The sequence below is a fragment of the Ruditapes philippinarum genome, unplaced genomic scaffold (genome assembly GCF_026571515.1).
Source record: "Ruditapes philippinarum isolate M1 unplaced genomic scaffold, ASM2657151v2 ctg435_1_1_1_1, whole genome shotgun sequence".
NCBI lineage: Eukaryota > Metazoa > Mollusca > Bivalvia > Venerida > Veneridae > Ruditapes > Ruditapes philippinarum.
The window spans coordinates 57,118-76,841 of NW_026857059.1; the positions used below are offsets into that span (position 1 = coordinate 57,118).

General features: G+C 31.3%; 1 protein-coding gene across 1 annotated transcript in view; it reads right to left on the reverse strand.

Annotated features, from left to right (window-relative positions):
* LOC132748634 (glutamate receptor ionotropic, NMDA 3A-like) overlaps positions 1 to 19,724 on the reverse strand; it is a gene marked incomplete at its 3' end in the record, with an annotated part of 134,743 nt that overhangs the window by 17,281 nt on the left and 97,738 nt on the right. The window contains exons 2-3 of the mRNA XM_060738246.1: positions 15,236 to 15,819; positions 11,295 to 12,333 (exon numbers count right to left, since the gene is read on the reverse strand). Of these exons, the coding sequence (XP_060594229.1) occupies positions 11,295 to 12,333; positions 15,236 to 15,819 (1,623 nt within the window). The remainder of the gene's footprint in view (positions 1 to 11,294; positions 12,334 to 15,235; positions 15,820 to 19,724) is intronic.

The window sequence follows — 19,724 nt, forward strand, 5'->3', positions numbered from 1 at the left end:
AAAGTAGAGGTTTGGTTAATTACGCCATTTGTAAAACACCATTTTCAAACACTTCGCCATCTGTAAATTACAGTACCCCATTTGTAAATGCCATTTAAAAATACCAACATTTTCATTTTTGGAGGCTTAAAAAAATAACGACAATATATATATATATATATATATATATATATATATATATATATATATATATATATATATATATATATATATATATATATATATATATATATATATATATATATATATATATATATAGTCCGCAGTAACCCAAAGAAAGGTTCTGCATATGGTCTCGATGTGGTTAACATTTGACACAAGGTGCCTGGGGTTTCGGAGATAAGGAGCGGACATGGACCCCAAGTCTTAATCCTTTGACCTGTAGGTGTGACATCGACCTGAGCCGGCACACATGGCATATAAGTTCTGCACATTATCTGGATGTGCTAAAGAATTGACCCAAGTTTCATAAAAACCCTTCAAAGCTTTAAGCATTTTTTCTTAATCAGTGGAATATAAGGACCTATTTATATCTTTTATTGTGCATTATTGTAATACACCAGTCATTTGTAACCACCTCCCTTGCCCCTGGGGGGTGCGGTTAAAAAAATCGTGTTTTGATGTTTGCGCTGTTCCGGGGCATAAGGCAGGAATGTTATTATCTGAGTATCCCCCGAAGGGACAAGATTTTACCAATTCAATTCAATTCAATCTTTATTTAGCAATCGGCATAAATATGCCTTTGGCCATTTACAAGTAAATAATTATAGAATATGGCCAAGACAAAATAACATATAAATGTACAATAATAATTCAAATGCATATGATTAATCAAACACATAACATACAAACATTACAATACAATGAAAATAAATTGACCAGTGGTCAATGCCCCCCACGCTATTCTCAGAGGGTGGGGTTGAGTGGTGCATATTCATGGAATAATAACTGATCACCAATTAACAGCCTTTCCAAATAGACACCAATATAATACAATGTAGTATATTTATAATATATAGTATATAATAATATAGAAAAAATAATTACATGTATATAAAATACATATAATTCAAAAAATGAGCGGAAAAGAGTCGGCCGAAACCAGACTTGCCCGGCCGAAAACGACTGGGCCGATTCCAAAAATGGGCCGAAATGTGACCAAACCACTACTCAACTATAGGCTGTTATGAGATGTGAAGGCTGTTTTGATTGGTTTAAATATTTACGAAAAACAAAAAAAATATGTACGAAAAACTAAAATAAAATATGAATGCAAAACTAAAAAAGATATGTATGCAAAACTGTAAAAAATATGTATGCAAAACTAAAAATGTCACTTTTTATGCCACCATAATTATGTATTATGTTATATGAACACAATTTTTAGATATTTCAAGTGGTAAAATTAATAAAACTTTTATCACTTAAGCATCATAAAGTATTGACCGCCATCTTGAACTCCACCTCAAATATTTCAATGTCGCAGATCGAAAATATGTCAGTACTCAGTATTTAAGCAGAACTCAGATGACACCTTTAGACCTCTTGAACCCAAAGTGCGTTGATATGTAGCATATTAACGCACTTTGGGGTCAATTTCTCGATTTTGACCCCAAAGTGCGTTGGACCCCAAAGTGCGGTGCGAAGTTTAACGCACTCTGGGGTCGGACCCCAAAGTGCGTTTGACCCCAAAGTGCGGTGTTACAGATGTCTGAATTCCAGACTTATTACTGTCTGATAATAAATCAGATTTACAACTACCTTTCATGCTTATCACAGCATCTACAAATACAATTTTCATTTGATGTTATTTTAGCTGACCTTCAGTACAGAGCTGATAGATGTGTCTGTTAACATTTTGAAAACATAATTAAAATGTTAGCATTACAATTAAACAAAGCTTAAAAGGGATACTTATGAAAATGAATGACAAAATATCAAATTTATCATATTAACTCAAATCACGCTAAAATGAAGTTTTTTTAAAAAAGTCCCAGCATGTTTTCTGTATATAAATATAATATAATGTGAGTTTGAAACGTTAATAAACGTACATTATGTTGAACGAAATGAAAAAGCAGACAGAATCAACGAGTAGTTTTAAAACAAGCTTTACGCCATTACGAGTAGATACTATGCACGTTTATTTTTTTCATGTTTATTCTATGACTATCTTGTTATTTACACATTTTTTCACATACAGATCAGAAAGAAACATATTTTTCCGTCTAAAGAATGGGCACACATGTTTTGTTAAGGATTTAAAGAAAATTGGATCTTTTTCACTGAATAAAGTGGCACAGAATGTGAAATAATTTGTCATTAAGGTAACAAAACGTTTAAAAAAGTGGCATTTTCCATTTAAATCGCTATAACCGTACTTATTGCAATAAATAAATAAATAAATAAAAATAAGAAACAAAAGATTGTCCTGTGATATGGTAAATGTGTAAATAAGAAATTGTAACAGGAGACTAAAACTAAATTGTTCTTCTAAGGGGCTAAATGGGCCTTTAACAGGACACTTGTGTAACAAAACACCCCGTTTGTTTTGGACCATTAGGTTTAATAGCAAAGAAACATGCCCACACAGTAGCTGTAATTATACAGTTGCTTCCCATCATTCACACATGGTGTGATAGTATATCATCCTTAATGTTCTTGAAATAGTTGGTCAAAGGTTTAATTTTATATGCCATTAACATCGACAGTCTTTAAACTTAAACCTTTAAACTAGACATAAGCCGCGTCACGACAAAACCAACGTAATGCGTTTGCGACCAGCATGGATCCAGACCAGCCTGCGCATCCGCGCAGTCTGATCAGGATCCATGCCGTTCGCTATCAGTTTCTCTACTTGTAATAGGGTTTGTAAGCGAACAGCGGATGCGCAGGCTGGTCTGGATCCATGCTGGTCGCAAACGCATTACGTTGGTTTTGTCGTGACGCGGCTCATATAATGGTTGAAAGCATTGAGAAGTAAGTCATGCACTCAATGTTATTACATTGTTTCATTATTTCATTTCAGGACAATTTATTTGCTTTACTTTTTGCGCCTTTGAACAATTAATTGATTAATAAAATGTTACCCAGTAACCAATAATTATCTTAACAAGAGTGTCAAAACCAAATCCAGTAAGTTCCGAGTTTGAATGCTATAGAACAAAGCAATGTATTTTATCATGTCAGATCATAGCAGTCTATTATATTATGCGTTCACATGCCTGTCTCTAGGTAATATTATAAAGTTTAATATTTCAAAATTGTGTTTACACATGCCATGAAAGTCTATATTTGATAAAAGAAATTTGGATACTGGTGAGATTTAATTAGAAAGTATTAGATTTAATGACTAATGTGTTTTAAATTTCCCATGAAAAATCATTGAGATTTAAATATTTGTATATTCAAGACTCGCATTCGCGTACGGAAACAAATAGAAAGCTTGTTTTTATTTGACATCTTTTTTATTTAAAATTTTGATATGAATAACTATTTTAAGATATCTACATTATGTTTTCAAGATATTTAAATATACTGTTGAAAGAGCAAATCAATGTTTGTTAAAAATAGAATAGGAGAGGTGATAATACAATGTAATGTATAAGATATTGTAGAAATTCAGTCTAACGACTTGTAATAACAGCAATCACTTAATGGTCAATGTGTCTGCCTGTCAACCGAGGGCCCGTGAGTTCGAATACTTCTAAGGTAATGACTATGTTTCCACATATGACACAAGTTCAGGACGGTTCCAACTAGTTGACCCAGGAATGGTTACAAAACGAGCTTCAATCTTTCATCATAATCGAACTAAATGTTTGAACTAAAACCAAAATGTGTCAATATAATGAGGCTACCTGAAATGAAATATTCTTTTGACTAAATTAAAAATTCAATGCCAAATTGAATGTGTCTAGAGTGTAAAGATGCCTAATAAACCATTGATAACCCACAGTTGTGTGATTGATAACAACAAGGTTGTTATTTAACAGTTGACGTTATTTAAGGACCCCTATCATTGAAAATGTAAAACAATTACATATGTTTATTAACTTAAAGATATGTATAACTGGGAGTAGTTTCGTTTATTCGACTCCTATTCTGTCATTTATTGTGTCAGTTGAAACAATAATCTGTTGTTAATTATCCAACTATCATATAAAAGAACTTGGAAGTGCGTTAGATGAACTTACATAAAGTAAAAAACGTATATCACAGATAAGCTATTGTTTGTAATACCGGAAACAGTACGAAAGAAACGAATTTAATTGACTTCCTTTGGCATTATTTTAAACAACCCATCTTTGATTATGTCCAATAATTAGAAATGATTCTTCACTCTAGAAATGTTTTATTGAGAATAATTTGGTTTACATGATTTCTCTCTCGTCATTTTTCATTGATGGCATTTCTTCAATCACAATTATGGGCTGTTTTTCATTCTCAGTTATCATCAAAGCTTGAAATCGTGTGTGTACCATGAATTCAAATCTATAACTTTTCTTCATATTTGTCGTGCATTTCTCAATTTGATGGAAAGTTAAATATAAGACAAATTTAGACATGGAACATGCGGGTTAATCTCATTCAAACACTCCTTCATATTCGTTTTAGATATTCTTATGACATGCAACCAAAAGAACATATTTGAGTATTTCATGAAGATGATAATGTAAGAATAAGTGGTGGAAACAGGATTTTGTTTGGATTATATCTCTTAAACCGTTTTCTGGTGAACTAAGTTATTGTTGTTGAGACTGACATGTTTTATAAAACGTACTATAATTTTCAAATTGTATTCAATTGATGACATAGTGACAAGCTGAAACCTGATATTTCTGTTGAAATTTGCGAACATTCATAATAATTGAGGCTTCAGATTATAATACCATCAACGTCATGGAAAACTATGCTGTATGCGAAAAGAAATTACAGAAATTACGATGAGCATATGTGATTAATCTAGTTTTTCCCCCACCAAACATTAAATGTCATTTCCAGTTTATAAAAACGAAATCTCAACAGATTTGTTAGATGAAGATTATCAAAACTGATAAAACATAATCAATATTGTTTCAATTACTCGTGATGGAAATAAAGTATCAATAAATGAGGTTTACGCGAAACAGTTATATTGGAATGATCGTGTAATTTCTAAACTATATAACATATCGCATATAAAATAAATAGCCCATGTATAATATTAAAAGATGTTACGCATAAGTGTTGCTAAAGTTACAGTGCAGTACCATTGTAAAACAAATATTTACACATTAGGTAGTTCCTATCACATCAGAGTACATGGACACAAGTAATCAAACAGGTAATTTCCGTTTCAAAGCGACAACTATTATCATATTTTTAAGCAATTGACATTTACTTACACTGAAATGAGCCGCGTCACGACAAAACCAACATAATGGGTTTGCAACCAGCATGGATCCAGACCAGCCTGCGCATCCGCGCAGTCTGATCAGGATCCATGCTGTTCGCTATCAATTTCTCTACTTGTTATACGGTTTGTAAGCGAACAGCATGGATCCTGATCAGACTGCGCGGATGCGCAGGCTGGTCTGGATCCATGCTAGTCGCAAACACACTATGTTGGTTTTGTTGTGGCGCGGCTCAAATCAAAAGCCATTAAATCCATATAGCACAGCAGACTCACCAAACCTATCCCATCAATATAATCAAGGTTGTGAAATAACTCTTTTTATGAAACAAGTTGCAGACAAATGTCTAGAGATGTTAAACAATTCTTGAAGAATATGCAATTAAATCATACTTATCTGCAAATGGATTTTTAAGGCTCTAATCACACCAAAGAGTTATAATTTCATCTTTAGACGAAAAATAATGATCAAACAGACACGTCTTGATTAGTTTATGTCTAACACAACTGCGAATACTTAAAAATAGTAAGGTATTTTCATACGCAAAATAGTCAAACAAGTGTCGACACTTTACATTACACGGGCTCTTGGTTTCCAAGAAATATCTCCTTAAAAAAAGGTGGGATCATAATTTGTTCTTGACAACAATATATCGATTGCGCTATAATCAATGTCGCACGCTGACAAACTTCCTATTTCAACATTTTCGTGTTTAAATGTTGAATTCTGCATAAGCCGGTGCTAAGGGGCGTGGACGGTAACTTGCACTTTCCAGTACAGTCTATGAACAGGCTCAATCAAATCGCACCTACAGCATTTTCAATTTTGTCGTTCTGTGCGTTCTTTAGGGATTCCGTTTTTCTCTATTTTTGTGCATTTAACCAACCTTTTTTACCTTACGGTTTATATATAAGTGACACAAATTGATTCTTAAGGCGTCTGTCCAGTAACGACATTTCTTTATAAATCTAAATATATTTCAAACATGAGAAGACACTGTCAAATATATTCATCTATTTTATTTTAAAGGTCTTATAAGATCTTTCATTTTCGGAAGATTGCTGCAAGGAATGAAATTTTTACACCTAGCTTATATTTGGGAAATCGATATAATTCTGTTAACAAGGTGAAAAGTTCTTGCGTTAAAAAAAAAGAGACGCAAATAATGACAAAAAACAGACAGACTGGTATAAAGGAGTCAGGGCATTTTCTATGGTTCTATGGTTCTAGGTTAAACATGTTCTCCAATTATTCTTAAAAACAACAACAACAACAACAACAAAAACTTTAGTTTTTTTTGCTCTAAATTCACGTTGTTACTGTAAAACGTTTGAAAAAGCTAAAAGTATTTTATCATAATTATTTCTGTTTTAAGATATGGAAGTTTATTGGTATTTTAAAACCTACAACTGAGTCAATTTTGTAAATTTGCCGTTTTGTCTGTGTTCTTTGGGACAGCGTCAATTCATCCCTATAGTTAAGTTATTTATTCACCGGCGCATTTATTTTTGTTTTTCATTTTGGCAACAAAAAGAAGAAAATAAATTGATACATGTCATATTGAATACTGAATATACTCGATTGTCGATAAAGTTAATGCGCACGACTGGACTATCTTTCTTAACAATAGTTACATCTTATAATGTTAAAAGCCATTACTATATCATATCATATCAGTTATCAAGTTTTAAGATTAAAAAGCACAACAGGGATTTATTAATAAACTCCAAAAATAAATACTAGAGATAATACACCCGAAGAAAACAATAACAGATGAAGAATAGCAACACTTACAATTCATTCCTATTTAATGGATTCCATATATTGCACCTTATAATTTTATATTTATTGTTATTGATGAACTGTTATAAACACAAAAATTGACATTGTTGGGATTTGACAATATAATTTCTCCTATTTTAGGTAAGACTCATCACTTTGAGATGTACAAATGCTCATTAGGGTGTACATGAATGATGTGTTGGACTATTTTCAAACTGTATTCTCTTTGCTCAAATCTCAAATGCGACTGTGTCAGTTTTTATTTGGCACTTCAATATTGTTCATAGCAATGTCGTGTGGTGAAGCGGCCAATCGATAAGATCCATGACATTAATAAATAAAATATTTACGATCAATATATTTAACTTATATATATTATTTATGTTCTTTTTCAATATCCCCTGATTCAAGAAATCTCAATTATTTTGTTATAGAATCACAAAGTATAATAAACTATTTACAACCGCAATGCATGTTGGTCATATGAAAGAAAACAGAGATTACGTCTTGGATTCCGCAGACATATTCGCAGAGAGACATTCTGGCTTGATTAAATTCTCACAGTTGAACTCTAATCAAGACGGAAATTGAATTTATAACAAATGCTCAATATCTCCTTAATCATTTCCAATATTGTGTAATTCTACAGTCTTAAATGCCATGTCTTTTATAAGAATAAGTATTTCTCCGTCAAATAAACACAAAATAAAACAAACAATAGACAATACATTATAACTAATGTTTAATTGATTACCAAAATTTAATGGATTTGTGTTACAGTCACCTTTTCATTAATTAATCGAAAATAATCTTCTTATTACTCACATACAATGTCTTTTAACATAGACTTTATTTTTCCATATTAATTTAATATACGATTATTCTTTTTATTAAGATATAGTAGAAACATTTAATTTTTGTCCAGAAATTGAACTCGTCCAAGAACTTGGTTTATCAAGAAGTTGCAATAGTATAATATATATCTTATTTAAAAAGAATGATCAAGTTTACAATATGAAATATGAACAAAATAGTTTTGGTATCTTTCAGTAACTTTAACAATGTGAGTAATTTGTCCCCAACTGAACTTTAACCAGTGTTATATAAAATATTAGTCAATAATCGATTGATAAATTGTATGAGTCAATAATCGATTGATTTATTGTATGAGTCAATAATCGATTGATTTATTGTATGAGTCAATAATCGATTGATAAATTGTATGAGTCAATAATATATTGATTTATTGTATGAGTCAATAATCGATTGATAAATTGTATGAGTAAATAATCGATTGATTTATTGTATGAGTCAATAATCGATTGATAAATTGTATGAGTCAATAATCGATTGATTTATTGTATGAGTCAATAATCGATTGATAAATTGTATGAGTCAATAATCGATTGATTTATTGTATGAGTCAATAATCGATTGATTTATTCTCTACATTTATCTGTTTTATTATAACATAGAGATTCTGATATTCTAAATCATGAACAAATGCTTATTTATTCTTAATCAAATAATCGTCTTAGAATTACTGATAATTCTGATAATACTCATGTCTGTGTTATTGACCTATATGTTCTAGATAAATGTCATATAATAAATCATAAATATTTACACTAATAACGATAATAAATTTGTCTGTCATGCAAAACATCTAATATTACATTTGCACAAACATCACTGACCTTCGTTATATTATAGATACTATTTATATGAATACTATCCAATCTTTGTATTAATGTAATGCAATTTAAATCGAGCAATTACGTTATAGAACAAAGATTACGAGCAAACATTTAAAAAGGTTAATGAAATGTTTCTATAAAATTTGCTGATATTAAATCCATATCCAAATAAGCAAATATTTTCTTAAGGACAACGAGTTTTCTTGAACTATTTCGTAGACAGAAAAACCTTCTACAGAAGTTTCATTAAAATTTTGATAATACATTTATTTGAAAAAAAAGTTTCATTAAAATTTCAACATATCCTATCATGCTTTCAGGTAATGGCACTATGATATGATTCGTGAGATAAAACCATAACATCTATCATCTTAACATTTAAAACAAATTAACCATTTACTTGTTTAAATTATTTTATTATTTCAATAATGAAATGTACCTACATATTGTATTGCTAAACAAAATGTAGCCAATTACTATAAAAAGAGTTAAATATTCCGATATTAAGCTTAAATTCATGATGAGTAGACCTTGTAATATATGTGTACTCTGGAATACTTGATGCAACCTAGTGGACCAGCAATCACAGCATGTAAAGGAGGTTTATAGTGTAAAATACAAATAGACACGTAATATGGTCAAATTATTTTATTTCTATTTGCCTATATAGATATTACCCTGTGTAAATGGTTCTATATCTTTAAGATTAGTCATTTCTAAGGCATTTGTAATCTAATTTTGTAGGTCTATTTGCTCCACTTGGTAAAGTACGAGTTGCAAATTTTGATATATCTGAAGCTCATATATGTATACTTTCATTGTCTCATTATATTTCTAACACACACGAAACATTATCATTGCATTAATCATAATATTAATTGACAATAAACGAACAAAATGTCAAACATTTTGGACGGACAAACCTAAATGCTGTTCTTACATATTCGTGTCCTTCAGGACCATTGTCGTCTTGTTTTCTTTAGAGAAAATCTATATGCAATTCAACTAATTCTAGACGATTAATGATTAATCAAAGATAAAATTGAACACTTAAGCGTCAAGTGAGTTGATAACATGAGAGTAATTGAAGCTTACATGACTGCTTCCACAGACATATTAGCTACGCCATCTGTCTACCTGATTTCACTTTCACAAATGAACGTTGATCAATGCTGGTAATAAAATCGACACGTTATGTAATTTGTCGTCTGTTTCATGGTAAATATTGTCTGCTTTAGAAGGATCGAAGCCAACAAATAGTGTGTACTAATTTAAGTAAATTAGGTTTTATAGTAAATTTATACCATTAAGCCTTTAAAACATTATAACAGTATATTTATTTTACAGAATTTTTTTGTTCGGTATAGTTGTTTTGTTTGAACTCGGCTTCAATTACATTCATACATAATAAAGCATTAACTAAATTAACTTTACATAAACGGAATAAAACCAGCGATATTAATATTGATTACTTTTTATTTAATATTGATTACTTTTTACTTACTCATGAATTTTACTTTTAATTTAGCTCATACTTTAACGAATTCACTTTCATGTAAACAGTCATTAAAAATAATTGTATCTAAGTTATTGAGAAATCGTCTATTTTATGAATAATAAGAAATCTTCTTCACTCTCAATGATTTCATCATTCATGTATCATTGTTTGAGCCGCGTCACAACAAAACCAACATAATGCGTTTGCGACCGCGCATCCGCGCAGTCTGATCAGGATCCATGCTGTTCGCTATCAGTTTCTCTATTTGTAAAAGAGTTTGTAAGCGAACAGCATGGATCCTGATCAGACTGCGCGGATGCGCAGGATCCATGCTGGTCGCAATCGCATTACGTTGGTTTTGTCATGACGCGGCTCATTTTATATTAACTTCACTCAATTCTAAAGCAATGGTATTCTCAGCTAAGCTAAAAAAACAACAGGTGCAACATAAAAGGCAATTACTAGTTGCCATTATAGTTTATCCTTACATTAGATATATACCCTCAGGCAAATCGTTGTCATTCTCAGAAAGAAAGTATTAAATAACATGTAGGTCGATCGGTGAGAAAGTTATATTAAGAAATTATTCGAATTAATACAATTTGTCACCTAGAAAACCGAGAGAAAACCAAAAGGATATAATAAAAAAAATTTAAATCACGCAATAGCCTAGTTTTAATCATACACAGTATTGATAAATAAAACACTTGCATGCTTATATTTTTAATCAATCAGACAGTTGAATGTAATATCAGACTTACAATCAAATTCTTATTATTAATTTACCTAAAAAAACAAAAAAGTATCTGAAATATTCAAAAAAGCTCTCTAAGAAACTACACAAAAACTCCTAGTCTGTAGAAAACTTGAATTAATATTGTTACAAAACAAACACATAAGAATGACATTTTATACACTTACCCTGGAGTCATAAATGTTGTTATAGAAGAGACCAGCATGTTTCCCGGCAATGAAAGCAGCTAAGTTGGCAGTGTAACTGGCTATGATGAAAATACAGGAAAAGGCCCAGAAATTTTGAAGCACTTTACTAGGCCAAGCCTTTGGTGACTTTGTTTTAACGGTGTGTCCAAATAACACTGAATAAACCATTGTCATTCCAGACGCCAGCGTGTAATTCTGTTTTCTTTTCTTACCCCACGGATTTAACCCAAAAGGACTGTTCCATTCAAATAGTCCCATGGCAATAGCCGCAATAGTTGCACTTATCAGAATGGCGAACCATACAGGTATGTCAAAAGGCTCTAGAAAGGCTTGCATATTTGATGCTCTTTGTTTCTCCGAATACAACACGGAAAACCCTGAGAAGAAGTAAGTACTTGTGAAGTCTATTACCTTCACTCGCGATCTAGTTATACTAAAAGCCGCCATAGCCATATGTGCTGTGCCGGCCATTAATTCACGGACCATTCCATTCCATGTCCCATTGATTTCTTTGCCGTAAGTTAAGTCTGAGACTACGTACAAAGTGTAATCAAAATCTAAATCACTGGCGAGTCTATTGAGCAAATCTAATGATAAGCCACGACAGCAGTTTATCGTGTATGGATGACTGTCATTATAAATACCATTTTCATAATCTTGTAATGCCTGAATGATTTCTTGTTTACCCGTAGAGTTTATATATATACACGTTGTGTCTTTTGCACATTCTCCAATATCAGGATGAGGTTCTTCATCCATCACAAATGGTTTTACAGGATTTGTTACAATTCTATACCTTTTTCTTCCATAAGCAATATTACTTGTTAAAGATTCTCCTGGCCATATAATTCCAAATGGGGTCACATCTTCCCCATGTATATGACCTATTTTTCTCCAGAATATTTGCCCCTCTTCAAACACTAGATTTTGCACAACAAAGCTGTTTGCTTGTAAATTCCCCTGATTGTCGAATATAATATCTCCAGAGACACCTGTTAATTTCGTTTTTATTAACTTTCTGCAACAAAATGAAGCAATGTAAACCTCAAATATGCAAAGAGATAATAACAGTTTTCTATAAGTACATTGTAAAACAAAACACTATTTATGTTTTTATATAGATTTTATGAAAATTTTGTTTGAAGACTTATGCTAGGGTTACATATAGAAGAATGTAAACACCATGGTAGAATTTATTAATTTAAACTTTGCATGATCAAGGGTCAGGACGTGAAGTGGTTTCACACTTGGTTCAAGCAAGAATAAATGTTGCAAAAATTGCTACCTAGTCATGAATATTTACACCGGCACTTATTTTCTACAGGTAAGTTGGTTTGTATCATATTTGTTGTTTATCATATTGTATGTTTCTTTGAAATTTATTCATATGCCTATTCCTTAAGGCAATGTTGATGGCATACTCGGTTTTGGGTTTTAGCTTCCTAGCTTTTGATTTGACGAAGTTATTGAAGATACAAACTGGTCATGTACATATTTTGCGATTTGACAAGTGACAATTCTGATCGGATTTCTACTCATTTATTCACATCTGCAAGTTTTGAAATTCACCAAACACGACAAAGTATCTTGTGTAAATGTTTTAATTTGCATGTTTCAAATAAAGTTTCGATACACGATAATATCTTGTTCAAGTGCATTTTGGTTGAAAACTTGTACTTTAAGCATTTCTGCTTGCAAACTTATGCGTCAATGTTATTGCTTATAACTTGGACAGAACTATACTTTGATGAAATAATTATTTCAGAGCTCCCTAATACAAGTAGGTCATATGGAGGCAACCACTTGTTAAAATAAATTTTTATATGCACATTTTAATAGTTACAACTGTAAAGTTGTTTTCATTCCAATTTCTTAAAACATTGAAAGAAGTACGATAAGCTCAAACCATAATGTTTAATAAGATTCAGTAAGTACCAAAAGGATGATAGCTCAGACATGATTCATTGCCTTTTTGTAGAATGATTCCTCAAACTATAGAAATGGACTCTGGACTTTACATAGGGAAATCTCACCTTCCTATGAAAGGACATCGTTACCAGTCATTAACTCTGTTAAAAAATAAATTATGGCCAACAATTTGTTACATGAACAAGTATAAAATTCTGCCCTATTGTCTGTTGGAAAAGGCAAAAATTCCACATACCCCTGACTTTTTCATTTATGAACTAAGAAACGTGCAATTAAAAGAAATACGCACGTGTATTTAGATATGAAACAAGAAAAATATAATAACAAGGACCAACATTGCAAAGTAAAATCAGAGAATGCAGTCCTCGACAAAATCCTGTCACACAGGACTGCCGCGAAGGTACTCAGTAGGGTACCCAACAAAAAGCAGGAGATGGCACAAAAGCCGAGACATAGAGTGGTCGTGCCAATAAATGATAAGAATTGACAACTGAATACAGAAACCCCTTAAATGTTAAAGCCTTATAAAACGTTTTTAAACAAGTGAAAAATAACACAATTGTATAAAATTGTCAAGGAAATGTCTGTGACTAATAGATTTGATCTTCGGGGAATCCTTTTGCAGTTTAATATTTGACTAAAAATAGTAAGAATAAGTTTGCAACCAGAAATGCTTGAAATACAAGTTTGCAACCAAAATGTGCTTGAACAAGAAATTTTTGTGTACTGACCTTTATTTTAAAAATGCAAATTAAAACAAATAATAGAAGATTGACAGAAATATACATTGCCTTGTTTTAGTGAACATAAAATCTCAAAGCTGTGAATAAATGAGTAGAAAAACCGACCAGAAAAGTCACTTGTTAAAACATGATCACATTATATCTTCAAAAACAACTTCGTCAAATCAGAAGCTAGGAACCGAGTCTGTCATAAACATTGCTTTTAAGAAAAGGCATATTAAAAATTTCAAAATAACATACAAACCCATTTATATATAGAAAATACGTGCCGGTGTTGTAAATATTTATGACTCGGTAGTCATTTTGTCTGTTTTTAACGATTCATTTCGCTTAAACCAAGTGTGCAACACTGTCCTGCCCTTTGATGATTTAAGAATATGATAACAGAGAGAAACAGTTAAAGCGAAAAATATCTTGATTTATCGACCTCTATGAGCTATCTGCCCTTGAATTTGAAAGTTGTACCTTATTTCTAGAGCAGAAAATTCACAATAAGTGAGCGATGCTTTATCTTTTCCTGTATTTCATGCAGCTGGTTTTCATTCGAGTGATTGTGCCAATCTTCAAAAATTGGTAATGAGCAGTTTGGTTCATTTTTCTTTTTTATTTTAAAAAATAGCTAATTGTTAAAGAATTTTCCGTGGTGTCCTTACTAAAAAGAATGAAGGGTGCACAAATGTTAAATTGAATTTCATGAAAATTTGTATTGTGACATAGAATACAATGAAAAACATGAAATGTCAAAATTACTGAAATGGCTTAAAAGAAGGGCAGATACTTGGTAGGTATCCCGGGATTATTTTTCGCTTAAAGTGTTTCTGTCACCATATTCTAAGATAACTTGAGCGTAACTGTTTACGACGTACACGAGGCTCTGCTAGATATTCCCATCTGTGATGATAGCCGGTGTTTTATTCTTTTTGTTGCATATTACGTAGAAATAACGGAAACTAATACTACAATTTCTTTCATAACCGAAAAATGACGTCATCCTAAGATGCAATTCATTCATAAAATGTTGTCGGATACGACATTATTAAAGCTCGGCGTTTGTCTTACTGTGGAGTAGTAAGACATGGTTTTCTAGCACCGGTGTAAACAGTAGATTATCCTGTCTGATATAGATAGATTTCCAATTTGCTATATGTCTATATGTTACCCTTGCATACGTCTTTAGAGTTAAGGACAATTTTTCTTCTCCAAAATATTTTTTGTTATATATATGAATAGAAAAGCATGTTTACTTACCTATAAGTTTCTTTACCGACAGTTTTATATAATTTGGTTGAGTCATTCCAGCAGCTCCTCAGAATAGATTTTTTGTTGTTAGAAAATTTTATCACAGATTTTATCATAAAATTGGTCCCGTCTAATATCACATTTTCTAGATTTACCGCGTAATTTGGTATTATGGAAAGGGTTCCAGCGGGGAATAGGTTAAGGTTATGCTGGTCGTGCGAGAAGCTCGCTTCCGTGACAAACCATGCATGATTGAATGATGTTAGGTTTGCCTCCTTTGCTGCTTTAAATATCCGCTGTGCGAGTGATAACTCCGTATGAATAATAATAAGTCTTGGCTGATTGCCCAACAATGAAATAACAAGATTATATAGCTCCAAATTACTAATCCTCTCGGGTAGAATCTTTTCTTGAAGAGACCATTTAGGATCAGAAATTTTACTCATCATTTCTTCATAAAATCCATCTGCTACAAACATATCCTGCACTAATATGAGAATATTAAACCAAAAGTTGGCCTGAAAGAACTGTAGAAAGGCGTTGGCTTGGTCCTTTCTGGACGGTTTCAACATCAATAGAAGAGGATTGTGCGACTGAAAGTATAGAAACATTATACTTTAAAATATACAAAAACTGTAACCCTAAAGAATGCTCAAAACGGCAAAATTGAAAATACTACAGGCTTGATTAAGTCTCTTCATGGACGGTAGATGTAATTGCACGATACCGTCCATGCCAGCCCAGCACCGGTTTTAAGTTTGATTAAACATTAAACCATGAAAATGGTGAAATATTAAATATAGAAACAACTTCAGTTATCATGGACACAAACATATTAACCAACAAGTAAATTTACATAAACATGTAATATACCAAAAGATCAGAGCATGAAACTCTTGGGAAGTATAAATAGTCAATTAAGCAATTTTAAAATCTGTATATCATGTCTCTTTTCTGAATTAAATATTCTACTATAAACAGAAATTTTGTCAAATTCTAAAAATGTATTTTTTGTTGTTGAGATACAAAAGGGTAAATTAATGTTAAACAGTTTTTTTACAGAACTTAAATTCGTCATGTTGCATTATGCAATATGATCAAATATTCTTTATTTATTACTTATTGTATACTATTAAATCTTAATCTTTTCGTCAAATCATATCATATTACAAAACAAAATTTGAAATATACCATGGTATTCTTATATTTAACAAGATAATCAAATTGAAATCTGAGAAACAAAACAAGAATTCACAATCAGTGTATATTTTAAAGATATCGCAATGAAATTAAAATGACTATAAAACATCCGATAAACATCAATATTTATTTCATATTGCGGGAAAATTATAAACGTAAAGTTTAAACTTTGAGCTATAAACATGTTTTATATGACTGACTTCTCTGCAACAAAAAAGAATGAAATTAAATGGAATTAAAATCTGTGAAAAAAACGATGTTGCTGCAGTTTTTAAATCAGAAATTAAAAAAAGTTTAATTTTGTAAAAGTTATAAAATAAATAAAAGCTCTGCAACAAAAAAAGAATGAAATTAAATGGAATTGAAATCTGTGAAAATTAAGCATGTTAATAGTGCTTTATAATGGCTGACAATCTGATATATGTACATCATAGAAAACCTTTTTGGTTATAATCTAAAACAAAAAGTTTCACTCTGATATGCTTTAAATATTCTGATTGTATTTCGTGAGATTGATTACTTTTCCTGCCCTAATTTTAGTTCGTGACTCAGACAAACGTTTTGCACGAATTTTTTTTTAAACCCGCTGCTCTTTCTTTTTACATCTGCCTTATACCAATTAAATTAATTCAAAACATGCGGATAACTGTAATTAATTGTAATTATTGCATGTGTGGTTCCAAGATAGCATGCTCGCTTTTGTAGAATTAGATTGAACTCTGAATTAGTTCAGGATTCACTGAAAAAGAAAATACTTTTAGTATGGCAAAAAAATTCAACTCGCGTGTGTTATATTAATAGCCTTTTCATCTATCTATTGGTTCAATTATTTCTTCACTCCCTCATTATATTACATGTGAATTAAGCTTAAATTTGAAAAGATTTTGTGACAAACGCAATTGACCTTGTGTACGAGTATTTAAAAGATGTTTCTGTGTATTTCTTGTACATCTTTGAGTTGGCACACCTTTATGATGTAGCAAGGCCAAAAATATTGTATTAAACATGGGCGGGAAGGGCGAAGTTCATTTTATAAAAATTCAATATACTGTACGTTTAAGTATATCTCAATCAATTTGGAAATAATCTTACAAAAAGCAACATACCGGTAATGTTTGGCAAAGCATTCTTTATTTCTTTTTTAAGAAAATCATTTTGACACTAAAAGATTCATTCAATTGTAAGCATATGAGAAGAGGACCATGATATTTCTGTGGTTTGATACTAACATAAAAAACAACATTTGAGCCGTGTCACGACAAAACCAACATAATGCGTTTGCGACCAGCATGGATCCAGACCAGCCTGCGCATCTGCGCAGTCTGATCAGGATCCATGCTGTTCGCTAACCAACCCTATTACAAGTAGAGAAACTGACAGCGAACAGCATGGATCCTGATCAGACTGCGCGGATGCGCAGGCTGGTCTGGATCCATGCTGGTCGCAAACCCATTATGTTGGTTTTGTCGTGGCGCGGCTCAATTTATTATACTCTTTGTCATTTTATAGTTCTGATAGTTTTACATCCTAGAATTTAGTTACGAATAGTGTGTGATACATGTCAATATGTGTTATATATTGTCAGGTATGTCAATATGTTTTATTTTACTGCTTTCCTTTAGATATATAAGATGACGCCATTGTAGTCAGTAACATTGCTGCATCATTAATACTCATAACAAAAATGACAAAGAGAACACAATTTGGCTTTCAAGAGACATATATGTCTTGTTAAGAATTATTCAGGCCAACTTTTAAACAATTATTTATGTGTTTGCCTCAAAGATTGAAAATAATGTGACTGCAGTTGATATGATAAAGTCGCCGTATTGTCTATTTTAAATTATGAGTAAATATGCTATTTCAAGTTATCATTTCTATAGAGACATCTGATTTATTTCTTTTCTTTTTATGTATTTTCTGCTGTTTTCTTTCTTCCCTTTTATGCTTTTTATAATTTTAAAATATATACGTCTTTATTTGAACATCCACAAATAAAGATCGTAGGTATTTCATATTTACTTAAGGAACATAAAGTTTAAATAATGTATACATGAATTGCAACAATATTGCGATCTTGATATTGAAATTAATACGACATACAAGTTAATATATACATTGTAATAATAATATTTTTTATAAAAATTATGAAAGGTCAAATGATACTGATTCCATATTTTCATAGTCGATTTAAAAAAGAGTTGTAACAAAGACTGATTCTGTTATTCAACACACATGAATTCAACAACTACAAAAAAAGCCGGGAAAAAAAAGTTCGTGCAGTTGTTTTAAATTAATATCTAATGTCCTCGGAGCATAAAACAGCAGAATTACAAAATTGATCGTTATCGGGTTCTATAGGATCATAAAATTAAATTTTAACAATCCATCCCGAAAAATATAATCTGAAATAAATCGCAATTCTTACGGCTTCTACACGCTTCACATGCCAAGAAGGATTATGCGAAAAATTTTGCCCTCTGCAAGCATTAAAATACATGAATTTACTGAAAATAACACACTAGATTGACTAAAGCTGTACATTGAGATTGAATACAAAAATTTTCAACATCCTCGCCTCATCGGTTTGAGATATTCCTTTTTTCCCCCTTAGTTGCTAAACCAACAATTTACCTCAAAAAATTAAAACTGCCCGCCATACCTTGAAAAAAAGCTTTTCTTTCATTACAGGTATTTAAGTTTTGTTTCATAAAAATTTATAATGGCTATTAAGACTGTTCGCCTGTTTTTTAATGATAACATTCGGCAGAACGACAATAACGCTGAAAGCTTGTTCAAAGGAAACAATTACATGTATTAACAACATCGCTTTTGTCCTACAGTAATTAGGAAAGAGTAAAACTTTTTTGTTAATTTAGAATATTACTTTATTCATGATACTTTCTTTCTAATTATATTATTTTTATTATTACTTTCTATTATTTGTTATATCTTAGATTAGAGACCTTGATCTCCATTTACCGCACTGTATTTCAATATAATCAATATAAAAAGGTAGCAAAACCTATAAAAGGGACTCCACTAAGGTTTTTTGACATGACGGAACTGAAAATAATTTTTTTGAGATTATTTCTCCATTTGATGTAGATCTATACTAATAAGTTATATGCAAAATTTCCGATCATTAGCTTGCTCTGTTTTTCCAGAATATTATAATAGTGAAAAAATGACCCAAAATTGAAAAGAGTTTAAACGTTTTTCACTCAAATCGGACTGAGAATAGCACATATGATTTTCAATGTATTTCTCCTATATTTCTTGGTTATATTTTATTAAT